General features: G+C 45.6%; 1 protein-coding gene across 2 annotated transcripts; it reads left to right on the top strand.

Annotated features, from left to right (window-relative positions):
• Positions 1–4724: 4724 nt before the first annotated feature.
• On the top strand, positions 4725–11692 carry TENT5A (terminal nucleotidyltransferase 5A). Of its 2 annotated transcripts, none has more exons than XM_047763360.1 (3): positions 4725–5053; positions 5243–5822; positions 6967–11692. In XM_047763360.1, exons 1-3 carry the CDS (start codon positions 5034–5036, stop codon positions 7741–7743), a joined length of 1377 nt encoding a protein of 458 aa, XP_047619316.1. In that variant the 5' UTR covers positions 4725–5033; the 3' UTR covers positions 7744–11692. The 2 variants fall into 2 exon arrangements, with proteins under 2 accessions (XP_047619316.1, XP_047619322.1); XM_047763366.1 differs by having other exon boundaries at positions 4733–4998.
• Positions 11693–15836: the final 4144 nt, after the last annotated feature.

The following is a 15836-nucleotide window of genomic DNA, read 5'->3' on the forward strand; positions in this document are numbered from 1 at the left end:
TGTGTGTGGCTCAGAGCCTCCCACTGTGTTTCAGAGTGTGTGTGTGTGTGTGGGGGGGGGGGTTTCTCATAGGCTCCCTCCAGGGCCACTAGCTTGCCTGGTTCCCCTGCCCCTGGGGCAAGCCCTCCTTGCTAAGTAACAAATTCCCATCAGCCAGGGCAGGTGCCTTCTGGTCCCAAGAGCTATTTCAGGATAAAACACTGTGGTCTTCAATTGTGTTCAATCTGAATGTACAGAACTTGGAAAGAAAGACGGGGCATTTCCAGTTCAATTTTAAGTCTAAAAGGAAAATGAGAAGACAGGGACCAGGCAGGCTCTCAGAAGGAGAGGAACTGAGAGCAGCCATATATGCAAGGCTCTGAACCAAGGCTCTTCTGCTTCTCTAAGTTCCTTAACCATCCTTTCCCTCCATTTCCCCCAACTGGAAAACAGGGAAGGGATGTGTAAAGCTCTGATATTTGGAGAAAGTTTAAAAGAAATGATGTATATAAAATACTGAGCATAGTCTTTGGCACATTATAACCAACTCAATAACGGTAACTATTATGCAGGCTCAAACTGAATTTCTTCTTATTGTTCTAAGTCCAGACTGATTTTTCCTGTAACTTTCAAATCAAGAGCAACTAATCATGTTTTTTTCCTCTCAAAAACGTATGTAAAACTTTCAAGAATTACAGATAGAGACTCATAGCATCATGTTGCCATAGATCTTTTTTCCCCATTATAAATGAGGAAAAGTAAATTACTTAGCAAATAAGTTCAGAAGCTAAAGGCTAAAATATATATACACATACATACGGTCACTCTGGGCCTAAATTTAATCTAAGGATAACTTTTGAGAGATGATCTTGGCTGTGAATGTGTCTGGAAGGTATAAACTTTATTTGATAATTACTTGGATTTCTAGGGGAAAAAATGCTTACAATTGCAAAGCTTGCAATTTCTTTTAAGGATGAACATTTCTTCCCCCAGAATGTAAATATTATCTCAGTTTGAAGATAGAAGAGGGGCAAAGAACAACAGATGCTTTCATTCAACAGTACTTACCAAGTGGCCACTTTGAATTAGGCCCATATGAATCCAGTCAAAGCACCATCAGGGGCTGCCAAAAGTAGAAGATCCCAGATGTCCTGGTGCAGGAGGTGGTGAGTGTGGATTATGCGGATTTGGGAGGGTGCTAGGAAGGAAGAACCCAGCTGGGGGTGGGGATTGCCTTGTTGAAAGGTAGTGGAAGTGTCAGCCACAAAGCCCTGGCAGTTTGGGAGAAGGTGCCCTGGTGCCCCTGGGGCTCATCTTTTCCCCAGCACAGGGTGCAATGCACAAAGGCCCTCTGTGTCTAGCCTCAGGCTCCACTTCTGCCTCTCAGCCAAGCACTCCAGTTTGGGGAGAAGCCATGACAGCAGCTGGGCGGAAAAGAGCAGCCTCTGCTGGGGAGAGGGTGCCCGCCTGGAGAAAGAGGCTGCAGTGGCCCTTGTGGCTCGGCCCCTGTACTAGGAAGAGCAGCTTGTTGGAATGCAGATTCCTTTAGCCCCAGAAAACAAACGCCCAGGCATGTATGAAGCACAGATGCTCACTGTCTCAGCTTCTTCTGCTTTTATCGCCCCACCTTTTTTGAAAAAGCGTTAAAATAAAAGTACAAAATAATGGCAGTGGGGCAAAACCCTTGATTTTTTTAGTGCATTGTACCTATACATGCGCTACTATTTTGCCCTTGTTTCAAGGGGCAGCGTTCTTACTGGCCTTTGAGAGGAAATTTTAACAGGATATTTCTTCTCCTTTCAAATCGTTCTGGCCACTGTACCTGTCTTGCCTTTGAATGAAGGAAGCTACAGGTATCCCATGCCTTCAACTGATGGCTACATAGCACACAGATAAATGGGTTGGGTTCAGGCTTGACCTCACCACTTATTCTGGGCAAGTCTCTTTACCTCCTAATTCCTGTTTCCAAATCCCTGTGATAGAATATCTTCTCAACTGAAGACATGGAAACAACTTAAATGTCCATCGACAGATGCATGGATTAAGAAGATATGGTATATACACACAATGGAATAGTACTCAGCCATAAAAGAGAACAAAATAATGACATTTGCAGCAACATATATGGAACTAGAGACTCTCATACTAAGTGAGGTAAGTCAGAATGAGAAAGACAAATACCATATGATATCACTTATATATGGAATCTAATATACGGCACAAATGAACCTTTCATTCATGAGGAAAAAAAACTCATGGACATGGAGAACAGACTTGTGGTTGCCAAGGATGGGAGAAGGGAGTGGGATAGACTGGGAATCTGGGGTTAATAGATGCAAACTATTGCCTTTGGAATGGATAAGCAATGAGATCCTGCTGTATAGCACTGGGAACTCTTACCTAGTCACTTATGATGGATCATGATGGAGAATAATATGAGAAAAAGAATGTATATACGTGTGTAACTGGGTCACTTTGCTGTACAGTAGAAAAATGACAAAACACTGTAAACCACCTATAATGGAAAACATAAAAATCATTAAAAAAAAAAAAGATCAAATGTGTCAAGAGCTAACCAGAGTACAGCCCAGCAGTGTTAAGTCCCCAGAACCTCTGCAAACCTCATCTGAATGCACTACTAATTTCATTTCTTACCCTAGTAGTCTCTTCGGCCTTTCTAAAACTTTGTCTTACACTCTTCCCTTTGCTGACAGTGCGTTTCTTCTCACTCAACTACTGAAGGGAAAAAAATCTGCCTTTCAAGATCCAATCTAAAGGACACATCTCCTATGGTCCTCTCTTCCAGTTCCCCTGATCCCAGTAAGCCCACTGTTGCTTACTCACGTACCTTGCTGGTTACAAGGTACAGATGCACCATAAGTACATACTTGCCTGCCATGCCCACTAGACTGTGAAACGCAGTAATTCTTAAACCCTCAGCACTTAGCTTGGTGCCTGGCACATGATAGGTGGTTAAACTATATACATACATACACACACGTAAGTTTTCTTCTCACTGCCACACCTGTGGCAAATGGAAGTCCCCCTGTCAGCCGTAAAATCTGGAGTTGCAGCTGCGGCCTACACCACAGCCACATGGCAACACCTTAACCCACTGAGCAAGGACAGGAATAGAACCCACATCCTAAAAGAGACCACAGTATGTCCTTAACCCACTGGGCCACAATGGGAACTCCTATCTATGATTTTTCTTAATGCCTAGGTAGAATGGATGCACTCACGCTTGGAAGACTGGATGCAGGAGTGTGCTTCGGAATAAGCGATGGGCTCACGAAAACTATATGGTCGTCCTAGGGAACCTTTCTCAGTCCCCCGCCCAGGGACAAGTGCTTAGGGATGATGGCCTCCCTCTGAGGTCCAGCCGGTGCCTACGCTTAGGCGCGCAGCTCCGCAGGGCACCAGCAGGGGGCGGCGTTGCCCCGCAGCTGGCTGCTCCGCGGGTGACCGTTCTCCCCCTCCCCGACCCGCGCCTCCCCGCCTCCTGCTGGGAGCGGGGCCCTAGTGATGAGGCCCGGGCTCCCCAGCTCGGAGAGGGAGGGCTATGCTTCCTTGCAGGCGGGGCGGCTGGGGTCGAGCGGGGCCATGGGCAGGAGTATCCAGCCTGCCTCTGTCCCCGCCGTGGCCTCAAGACGAAGGAAAGTGGCTCTCAGTTTGGAAAAGGGTAGCAAGCGGCCAGAATTGACGGCAGGAAGAAAGGGGGCGCTTTCTAGCAAACGCGGGCCTCGAGCGCTAGTGCCCGCGGAGGTAACGCCACACTCCTTTCACGCCGCCGAGGCGCCGGGAGTTGTGGGGGTGGAGGAGGGACGGTCGCAGACTTTAAACTCGTGCTTTCGCGGGTCGTGGAAAACTCGCTCACTTCACCCTGACATGTGCATTCACTTGAACGACCCAAACTTTAGTTGCCGGGACGAACGCGCTTCACCTCCTCAGCTTCTGGATGGAAGAACGCTCAGCCGAGCTGCCGGCCCCAGCGACCTAGCGGCCGCCTGTCCCTTGCGCCCCGCGTTTCCAGGTCAGCGTGCCTGCCCGGCCATCCGCTCGGGGACGCGCGTTGGCCCGAGCCGCGCTCCCGGCCGCCGTGAGCCTGCGGTGCGCTGGGCTTGGACGCACGCTCGGCTCCGCCCCCGCGCTTCTCCGGCTCACCCCAAGCCCGGCGCGCCGCCTGAGGTTTGAAGAAACGAAACTGGGGAGCCGGCCCTGCCCGTTGAGTGCAGACACTGATTGGCAAAGGGAAGTGGACCCCTTAGTTCACACTGAGGCCGAGTTTATTAATGCCATAACCGCTCTAGTGCTACTCCACACACTGTTTAAAAGGGAGGTCAAGAAGACCCTCTGGAGCCCCCGTCACTAAGCTTTGATGACCAGCCGCATCCGGCAAGAATTTTTTTTGAGAAGTTTCAGCATTTACGCGATTTTCGCCCTGATCCGGTTTTGAGGGCCAGTGAGGACTCCCGAAGTATCTTAAGAGTCTCCTCCTTGGGGAAAAGGAAGAGAGGCGTGGGTGGGTGGGCGTCCCTACATCAAATCTACCTACAGGAACTTAAGTGAACTCACGGACCGCCTCCAGCTTCGCGCCCTGGGGACCGGTCCTCAAGGCGCACGGCTCTGCTGGGCTCCCGCCGCGGGCGCTGGGCGGGCGGGGGCGGCTCCCTATGCAGATGAGGAGGGTGTGGCGAGCATGCGGCGCCGGGCCCCGGAAGCGCCAAGCGGCCACGGTATAAAAAAAGTACTGGAGACCTTTCGCCCGCACAACTGCTAAAGCTCCAGAGACAGGAGCGTGTGCGGCGGCAGCAGCGACAGCAGGAGCCGCCACCTCTGGGGCCACCGCGGCTGAGGCGCGGGTGGGGTCGAGGGGCGGGAGTGGCCGGCGCAGGCGGCAGGGGTCTGGGAAGGTCTAAGTCGCTCGCCGCTGCCGGGAGCGTCTTCGCGGCTCCTGGAAGTGTTGCCGCCTCGCAGTTCCTCCATCGCCGCGCTCCTAGAAGGGGCGGCCGCCTCCAGGTGACACAGACGGGACTCCCGCTTGCGCTTTCCAGATGCATCAGAGATACTTTTGGTGCGGGGCTGTTCTGCGGGGCGCGGCGCGCGCGGCTGGGGGCTGTGGGGGCCTGGGGCGGGCGCGTCTCTGGGAGCTCCCGAGGCGGGAGGCGAAACGGGGAGGGGGCCGCTCCTTCCTCCGGGGGGCCCGGCTCAGCCCCGCCGCCGCGCGTCCTCACCGCGCTCCCCCCACCCCGTTTTCTTTTAGGACTGACCAGGGCCAAGTGGCATTCGGCGGGCATTTCATGGCGGAAGGCGAAGGGTACTTCGCCATGGCCGAGGACGAGCTGGCTGGCGGTCCCTACATCCCCCTTGGCGGCGACTTCAGCGGCGGCGACTTCAGCGGCGGCGACTTCGGCGGCGGTGGCGGCGGCTTCGGCGGCGGGCACTGCTTGGACTATTGCGAAAGCCCCACGGCGCACTGCAACGTGCTGAACTGGGAGCAAGTGCAGCGGCTGGACGGCATCCTGAGCGAGACCATCCCGATCCACGGGCGCGGCAACTTCCCCACGCTCGAGTTGCAGCCCAGCCTGATCGTGAAGGTGGTGCGGCGGCGTCTGACCGAGAAGCGCATTGGCGTCCGCGACGTGCGCCTCAACGGCTCAGCCGCCAGCCACGTCCTGCACCAGGACAGCGGCTTGGGCTACAAGGACCTGGACCTAATCTTCTGCGCCGACCTGCGTGGGGAAGAGGAGTTTCAGACTGTGAAGGACGTCGTGCTGGACTGCCTGTTGGACTTCTTACCCGAAGGGGTGAACAAGGAGAAGATCACACCACTCACGCTCAAGGTAAAGCTACCCGAGAGAGGCCGGGGGCCCGCGGCGGACCAGGCGCGGTTGTGAGGCGCTAGGCGTGGGGGGCGCACGTTTGCGGCCCCGTCTCGTGCAGGAGCTTTGGCTTATTTTGCATTTGAGTTTTTTTTAATGGGTAAACGAAGATGCGTGAGCTGCGTTGTGTGTTCTAGTTTACTTGCTGCTTCAGTGCCCCAACTCTTCTGCTTCCTCCTCCCTCAGCTCTGCCTTCTCTTCCTTCTCCTTATATTTTAACTCTTGGCTTTCCTTGCTTGAGTCCTGTCTAGAGTAGATTCAGATCCGCGGGAGAGTGAAATGATGTAAATCTCTCTCTCTTTTTTTTTTTCCCTTCTTTTGAGTCATTTGATGATTTAGTCTTTGGGAAAAGAGCAGCCTGCAGCAGAGTCGAGTCAATGGATTTATAATTGTTTTGGAAAATGTGAATAGATTTCCTAGCTGCCTTCAGCTGACTGCTTGTGCTGAGGATGTATGTGGCGCTTCCCTGGGTTGGTTCCTCTGTTCGGGGTATAAATGGGTCCTCGCCTCCCCACTTTGGTTCATAGCGCGGTTTTATACAATTACTTAAAATGATCTGAGGTACCAGCCTCCCCGAATGTCTTAATTTAGTTCACATTTGATTTTAACTGCAGAACTCCTGGAGGGACATACAAAATACTGATCTTATCTGTTGCCTCAGGGGCAGCTGAACTAGGTGACTAGGGACAAGGGTGAGAGGCAGACCAACTTTTCACTGTATATTCTTCTGTACATTGAATATTGTGATATTGTGTGAATATTGTACCTATAAGATCCCTTTCAAAAAATAACATTTCAAAAGTCAGACATGACAACAGAGCCTCTTAGTACTGTGCTACGTCTGCCAAAAGCCTCAAACTATTACTTCTAGTCTCTTTCCCAGACGGCAAAACCGCTCGTTAAATGCAGGGTTTTTTTTTTTTTTTTTTTCTGTTTTCAGAAGACTGTTTAATGTGCCAGCCTGCAGGTAGTGTTTTGCTGAAACTTGACAAAATAAAGAGGGGAGGAGCAAAATGAGTCTCAGCTGTGACGAGGATGTATTTATTCATTTATGATTTTCCCCTCTAGGTTTGCTCATCTTCTCGTTTTGTCTTTTAAATTGTAGGAAGCTTATGTGCAGAAAATGGTTAAAGTGTGCAATGACTCTGACCGATGGAGTCTTATATCTCTGTCAAACAACAGTGGCAAAAATGTGGAACTGAAATTTGTGGATTCCCTCCGGAGGCAGTTTGAATTTAGTGTAGATTCCTTTCAAATCAAATTAGACTCTCTTCTCCTCTTTTATGAATGTTCAGAGAACCCGATGACTGAAACCTTTCACCCCACGATCATCGGGGAGAGCGTCTACGGGGATTTCCACGAAGCCTTCGATCACCTTTGTAATAAGATCATTGCCACCAGGAACCCAGAGGAAATCAGAGGGGGAGGCCTGCTTAAGTACTGCAACCTCTTAGTCAGGGGCTTTAGGCCCGCCTCTGATGAGATCAAGACGCTTCAGAGGTATATGTGTTCTAGGTTTTTCATCGACTTCTCAGATATCGGAGAGCAGCAGAGAAAACTGGAGTCCTATTTGCAGAACCACTTCGTGGGCCTGGAAGACCGCAAGTATGACTATCTCATGACCCTTCATGGAGTGGTGAATGAGAGTACAGTGTGCCTGATGGGACATGAAAGAAGACAGACTTTAAACCTGATCACAATGCTGGCTATCCGGGTGCTAGCTGACCAAAATGTCATCCCTAACGTGGCTAATGTCACTTGCTATTATCAGCCGGCCCCCTACGTAGCAGATGCCAACTTTAGCAATTACTACATTGCACAGGTCCAGCCAGTATTTACATGCCAGCAACAGACATACTCCACTTGGCTACCCTGCAATTAAGAATCATTTAAAAATGTCCTGTGGGGAAGCCAATTCAGACAAGATGGGGGAAAAAAAAAAAAGAAAGAAAGAAAAGATATGCAAAAGCCTGAGTGGGATATGGCTTGTGCAATGATGATCTGCTCCTGGTTTTAAACTTGGCAAAGCTCGTGGATCTTTTCAGAGATACGGGAGCCTGATCTCAAAATGCACCACCCCCAACCCCAGCCCTTCCACCTGATTCTCCTGTCCAATTGGATTCTATCTTGAAACAAAAGAGACCTGTCAATAAAAGCAACCAGGTTCTCCTAAAATGACAAGGGGGGGAAAAAAGCTTGATGACAATATGGGTTTGCAGTACTTGCTCCCATAGCTTTGCCATTGGAAAAAAAGACAAGTGGAGAGTTTCTTATAAGATGAAATTTACAAAAGGGAAAATACAGAGGGAAAAAGGTCTCACTCCAACTTGATCAATTCTGGAGTTCAGATAGTAGAGAAGAAGGGGAGTCCAACACTGGGGTTACTATCTGAGGCTTGTAGTGAGTGCTTTCTGTGGAACTCTCCTGTTCCACTAATAGAAATGGCTTGCCCCGAATGAACAGTAGTAGGTTGGTGCAGTTCTCATAACAAATAGCAGAACTTAGATGACACAATCCATTATTTCCAGCTGCGTGCATAGCTCGCATTTTTTGAATGTGAAAATGCAAGCAAAAACAGCTGTAGCAAAGGAAGTATGCTCAAGGACCAAAGATTTAACAGATAAAAATACCCAAGTAGAAGAGAGAGTAGAATATCTAGAGTTACTATATTTGTTACACACCAATGTACATCCAAGTGCCTGTTGCCTTCTGAAAATTTGAAGTGGAAAAATTTTATGGTTTAATGACTATTTTATTTTATCAGGGACTCAAGAAGAAAATAAAACAACACATAAGCTTGTGAATGATGGAGGAGATGCCCTATATTTTTCTTGGCAAATACTTGTACGACGTTAACATTGTTGGTGTGATATTATTATAGGTACCTGTGTATGTGTGTGTATATTATGTGTGTATATGTACACGTATTTGTGATACGTGTGTATATACATAATACCTTGACTATGGTCTAGAATAATGTAGCAAATAGGGAACGTTTCAATACTGTGTGCTTTTATGTTTTCAGCAGGATGACATGAGACGTGGGCATGTTACAGTGATGAATTAAAACCCACATCTAAAAAAATTAAAGTGAGTGAAAGAAGAAAACAATTAATATATTTGATAGGAAGAGCAGAGATTATGCATTTTTAGTGATTTTTTTCCTTTTTTTGTGAGCCATAGAATGCCATAGATGGGAGAATACTTGTTTGGCGGAGCACTCTTTTTTTTATACTGAACTGCCATTTTGACAGTTTGAACCCTTTTAGTTTTTGTAATACTTGGATACCTCCATGGTGTATAATCCAGCGGCTCATGGATCAGTGATAGTCTCTTTAAACCCCTGACTCCTAAAAAGAATTCCTAGTGATATGAACACTACTTATTAATATTTAAATGAATTTTTAAATGAATGCATTCTGCATTCCAGGACCACTAGAATTTAGTAAATGTGAAATGACCCTTTTTAAAGAGTATTTGCACAATTGCTTAAAATTTATATATAAAATATATATTATATGTAAAATTTTATAAATTCACACCAATATGAAACATCTTTGATCTGGTTGTCACAGTGCATTTAAATATTGAGTACTGTACTTTCAATTCAGTCACTTGCATTGGATCAGATCCAACTTTATTTTCTGTTTCCCAGGAGACCAGCTGCACCTTTGTGAAATGAACGGACATTACTGTTTCAGTTCGGTGACAGCTAATCCTAAACCCCAGCCCTTCTGGCCCCTAATTCCTCTGGACACTGGTCTCTGAAAATACATTTGTTATAAACAAAACTAACCCATGGTAACCTTCCCTTTGTATTGTGAAATAATCACATAATCCTTACCAACTCTAGTGGGTGACTGCTTACTATAATAATTCCCCTGAAGAGTCAGCCAGACTCTTGTCATCAGTTAAAGAGGGATTGGGACAGAAAAGAGCGCCCTCCTATTAGCAGTGTAATTTGTTTGTTATCTGGGCATCCCACAGGTGCTCAGTGCTAGTTTAATCCATGTGAACTACCTTTCTCGCACATCTTTCTTGGAAGCCTTAACAGGAACTTGATGGATTTGCTGGAGCAGCGTCCCTGTGAATTCTGTCAGAGCTGTAACAGCTCCTGCACTGCCACTCACTGTTTCCTGGGGAAGTCTCCCATGTTGGCTCAGACTCCTCACCCCAGCCCTGGGTTTGAAAAATTAATCGCGAATGCCCAGGCAATATTCCCTTTGTAGATCAAGCCTGATACTTAACTGTCAGAAACCGGGGCTCTGCCTACTTAACATGTTTGGAAGTTTTCTAAAAGCAAGCTGAGGGAACACCGCTTGAGAACAGAGGAGGAGTGGATGGGGATCTGCCTTCTTCCTTCTCATCCTCACTCTTGACCAGTGAGGCGTCCACTATTTTAGAAAGAATCCAGAGATCTTGGGCTCTGCCATAGCAACAACCTGCTGTTATGACACAGATTTTTGTTTGGAGGGGCCTTATCTGAAAATAGACTTTGTCACTTGTTTTCTCAGATATTTATGTTCTTTTCTTTCTTACTCCGGGTTGGTAGCACAGTTGGAAGTGCCAGCACCTGGCATTCAGATAGAACAGGCTTTATGCAAGACAACCTTCAGTATATACTTTCAGATTTATATAATTTATTTCCCTTTTATATGTACTATAGTCTTGTGCATATGTAGTTGAAAAGACAGTGGTATATTTGTCTCTCTTTGTGGATGTGTGGCCTAAACATTTGAATGTCTGGTGAGAGAGAGCCATGTGTCATAGGTCAGAGGAAAGAACAGCTCTCAACTCCTGTTTCATGCCTGTGATTTGCTTACCTTTGAGTTTATCTGGCCGAGTGCGCTGTTACTTTAAAGCAGGAAGACATTTCATCTTCCAGGAGGCTCTTCTCACCTCTTCAATCTGGCATGTCAGAGAACGCTTTGCTTCACCAGTGACCATGCCCTTTTAACAAGTTTACTTCATTTGCAGTAAAATCTAGTTGCCTCAAGATGTCCTTCATCAAGACAGACATAGCCCTCCCAAAAATGGGATCAGGTCCCTGCTCACCTTGGTATTGGGTGGAGTGTTTTCACTTGACTCCCACAAATGCAAGGATGGAAGAATGTCTGTAAGCCAAGCCACAGAGGAAACGCAAAGAAAAGTGAACATACTGTTTTTGCCACCCCTTTCTGTTTGCTTTGGTTAGCTTGTTGTGCATAAAGTTTTCAGTGCAATGCTTGTCAAATAAATATTGTGAACTATTTTGTAAATGAAATGTATTATGTTGAAAGCTGTCAGCAGTTCAAAAATAAGCTTTTCTGTTGTTTGATGACACAGTGTGTTAGATGAAAGCAAAAAGCCAAAAAAGGTAATTTCATATATAGCACCTATTTGAATATAATCTTTCTTTATGATCTCTCATAGCATAGCCTTTTCAGTGCTAAGGAAAAAATCTCTGTAATATTTTGTTGTGATAACGGCTTGCTAACGAAGTACATGGTCAAAGTACAGAGTTGGAAGATGTCAGGTAACTTGGCGAGACTTGCTGCAAATCCTTGCAGAGTGGAGGGGCTCTGCCCGCCGGCTGTCTCCGACCTCTCTACAACCATTGTCTGCTCTGAGATGTCCTACTGCAGCCAGCTGCACTTGGGGTCACTCTTCTGGGATATTTTCACTTCAGACTGTGTCACAGGCAGAAAAGGAGTTGATGGAGGATGGACTCTTAAAAAACTGACATATTTGAATCAGTGCTAGAGGGAACAGATTGTGAATTTTGTTTACAGCATCCAATATTTGGATTTTTTTTTTTTTTGTAAATAAAAAGAAGTTATTTTTTTCTATTGATTTGTGTGTTGTGTTGCGTGTGTCTGTGCTGGCTAAAGGAACACATCCTCAAAATCTAGTCCCTGACCTTGAGAAGAGATGAGGTGGTCTTAGGAGAAGCCAACCTTGATCAACTTATGATTGGAGGACAGTTCGTTAAAATGCCCGTCATTCAGCCCACCCATCTCTGACTGGCTCGATTAGCTCCATCAAAATCTGGATAATGGATGCCAACATTTTAAGTGTGGCTACTAGCTTAGCCAAGTTAAACAACCCAGTCAGAGCTGTTTCCCAGTACCAGGATAGACTCCTGACACTAGACAGTAACTCCTGTAGCCTGGGGATGGGGTGGGAGTGGGGCTTGGTATTCCTGAGGAGCCCATGTGCTGTGATTCAGCCCTCAACTGGTTTTACATACATCATCTCTGAGGCTCTGAAGTGTTAGGCAGGCATCAGGAGGAAGGGAGTTTGGAAGCCAATAATTGGAAGGGGAAGCGGAAGGAAGAGCTATCACAGGATCCAATGTGTTGTCCTTTGTGTGTGCCTGTGCCGGGTGCAAGGAAATTGCCTTTTTGGCGAGTATGGAAGGTTATCTCACCTGTATTTCTTTATTGATTGACAGGGGCATGAATTTCTTTATTAAATTTTTTCTTTATGTACTTTTGGAGACTTTCTCAGTACTGGTAGCACGAGAATTTGGTAAGCCTAGGTTATTATAGGACGTACTTGTGGTTTTTCCAACCACTTAAAGTCCTGATGTTGGACAGAATGCATGCTCGACGCTGCATCAATGAGAGAGCCATTCAAAGCCAGCTTCCCTCATATATACATCCTAAAAATACAAGGCAGTTATTTGGTTTGGTAGTAGTTATTTGTGTGTCATTCTCGTCTTCCTTTGTTGTAGCCTCTTCATTCTTCTACAACCATCCCTCACGTGTCTGTGGTCATCACATAATTCTTTTTAAGGGAAGGTTGAGTAAGGACAGTATATATTAAGCTGCTCCTGGACTTAGGTACACCCTGCTATTTCTAGTTGAATTACCAGACTGTACCTAGCCAAGCCTGGGGAGAAGTAACCCACTCTTCCTTTCCTTAGGAATCTTATTCCCTTAACCTTCGGTTCCTTTAAGGAGTAAAAACCAAAAGACAAAAAATACCCAGAAAAACAAAAACAAGAAAACTAAAATCACAGTTTTTTAAAATATGAAGTAGAATAAGAACTGTTAAACTCATCAAATGCCTCAGAAATTAAACTGCAATTTCCTTCTTAGAACCAAGTTTGAAGTAAACAACATGAATGTCCCGAAATCTAAGAGCAAATGCACTCAGATAGGAGAGCGGGGAGGAAAAATGATTTTTTTTTTTGTCTCTTTGCCTTTTTCTATGGCTGCTTCTCTTGGCATGTGGAGGTTCCCAGGCTAGGGGTTGAATTAGAGGTACAGCTGCTGGCCTACACCACAGCCACAGCAACTTGGGATCAGAGCCGCGTCTGTGACCCACACCACAGCTCACAACAACGCTGGATCCTTGACCCACCGAGCAAAGCCAGGGATTGAACCCAAAACCTCATGGCTCCTAGTTGGATTCGTTAACCACTGCGCCACGACGGGAACTCCAAGAGAAAGGATTTTTTAAATTTGATTAATTTTTTTGGCTGCATCCAAAAAAAGTTCTTGGACCAGGAATTGAACTACAGCAGGGACCTGAGCTACAGCAGTGACAACACCAGATCCTTAACCCACTGAGCCACAAGGGAACTCTGGTGATTAAAATGCCAGTGGCTTTCACCCAGCAAAACCTAGGTCTTGGTTTCTAATGCTGTTTTCTAAATAAAGGAAGCATGTCTCCTTTGACAAATGGCTGGATCAAGGGCCAGGGCAAGGACTGTACCAGAGGAACTTGAAACATCTTATAGTTCCAGAAAACAAGGATATGCTAGAAAGGAAGGGAAGGTGGGAAAGAGAGAAAGGGAAAGAAAGAAGGAAAGAGAAAGAAAACTCACAATGATAAGAGTCATGTCGAAAGGATAGGGGCCATCTGAAAAGAATTCCAAGGGCCAAAGTGGGAACAATTTGAGCAACGAAATAAGTAGGTAGTATTGAATTATAACACAAAGTATAAAATATCCATGGGTCCACGTAGATAGAAATAGATTATTTAATAAATAGATAAATGAGGCAAAGAGACAAATTTCCCGTGCAGAATTCCCAATAATCCATGTAGATCCTTATGCTCAAGGAGATGGAGATGAATTCCTACCACTTAAGCATGGGCTGGGCGTAGTGACTTCCATCCAAAGTCTATCTAATGGAGGAGGGTGAAAGAAAGAGTAACTAGGGGTGAGACCTGACAGGCTGTCTAAGCCAGATGATCATGGCTCTGCCACAAATCATGATGATAACAGATACCTTTGTTAGGGCCTGGTGAAAAATGCCACTTCACCTCTGCTATCTCCCTCCCATACTAAGTCATTAAGAGGAAAGCATCCGACAAATCTAAATTGAGGGGCGTTCTATAAAATAACAGACTAATTAGTATTCCTGAAGTCATCAAAACAAGGAAAATCTGAAAACTGTCACAGCCAAGAGGAGCCTAAGGAGACAGGACAACTAAATGTTATGGCTTGAATGGATCTGGAACAGAAAAGGACATTGGGTAGAGCCTAAGGGAATCTGAATAAAGTACTGTATTATGGAAATAATAATGTTTCACTATCAGTTCATTAGTTATGGCAAATGTACCATGCCAAGGTAGGCCATTAACCATGGGGAAAGTGGGTGTGTGTGGGGGTGTGTTCTAGCTTCACAATTTGTATGTAAATCTAAAACTATTCTCAAATAAAATATTTATTAAAAAGTGAAGACTGAGTGATCCTGCTCTGCTATTTCTAGGGAAGTGACTTCAATTGTAAAAATAATAGGAGTGAGGTTATTTGTTGTTGTTGTTTGTTTTTTAATGTTGGGAGAGCATGGGAAAGAGTGAAAATAAAATGATGTGTTTTACTACAAAGCTTTAGACAATACTCATCTACAAGTTTGGGGGAAGAGGAAGAGGGTTCAAGAGAGCTGAGTTATAGGCAAGTGTAGTTTTTTTTTTTATGGAAAGACAGGAGGAATTCATATTAGTGTTTTAAGGAAGGGGATACTGAATGTAATTATAAACCATTGTGTAGATATTCATAAACACGGAGTTCTAAAATGAACAAGGGACTAAAATTCCATTTTCATTGCCCAAGTATACAGAAAACCCTGGCAAGTTGTTTAGGAACTCTTTGCAAGGGAGTAAATTACATACATACTTACGTACACACACACACACACACACACACACACACACACACACACACACAGTCCCACTTGTAGCATATGGAAGTGGAAGTTCCTAGGCCAGGGACTGAATCCCAACTGCAGCTGAAACCTACTCCAGAGGTGCAGCAACACCAGATTCTTGAACCCACTGAGCAGAGCTGGAGATCAAATCTGTTTCTCCACAGCAACCCAAGCCACTGCAGTCAGATTCTTAATCCACTAGGCCACAATGGAAACTACTACCTTTTTTCCTAAATGCTGGGGAGGTTAATATTTCATGGAATATTGGCATGAATTATAATTTAATATAAACAACCACTTTCACAATGTATCCGCTTTCCTAAACTTTTTCAGTATATCAGGTTTTCTTAAACTGAAGGGACACCTGTTCTTAAATTTACTTTCTCATTTCAATCCCTGGCATTAAAAATCATTTAAAAATGATGTTTTCAAAAACTGATGCCCTTGGTAATTGTTAAAAGCAGTGATTCCAGCTTTGCAGTTTATGAAGTTAGGACAAATCATGTGCTTTCTTGCTGAGGGACATGGAGCACCCTGACAGCAGGAATTTATGAGTGTGGGGCTAAGTTCTTTCTAACCTCCATAATGGAAAGTTCCCTTCAGAATCCCCTTCAGAAACTATTGATTTTCCAGCACAGTGTGTACTTATCAGTAATGCCAAGATTTTGTGGCATCATCTGGCCATGTCGTTAGAAAACAGCTGAAACCCTATTCTTTTTTTTTCTTCTCTTAGCAAATTCCGACATAATGAGCTGCACTAGGCACAATGGATAACGCCATGCTGTGCATTGATTTGGAATTGCATAAGGGCTGGAGTATCTTCCTGTAGATCTCT

This window comes from Phacochoerus africanus, chromosome 2 (genome assembly GCF_016906955.1).
Source record: "Phacochoerus africanus isolate WHEZ1 chromosome 2, ROS_Pafr_v1, whole genome shotgun sequence".
Lineage (NCBI taxonomy): Eukaryota > Metazoa > Chordata > Mammalia > Artiodactyla > Suidae > Phacochoerus > Phacochoerus africanus.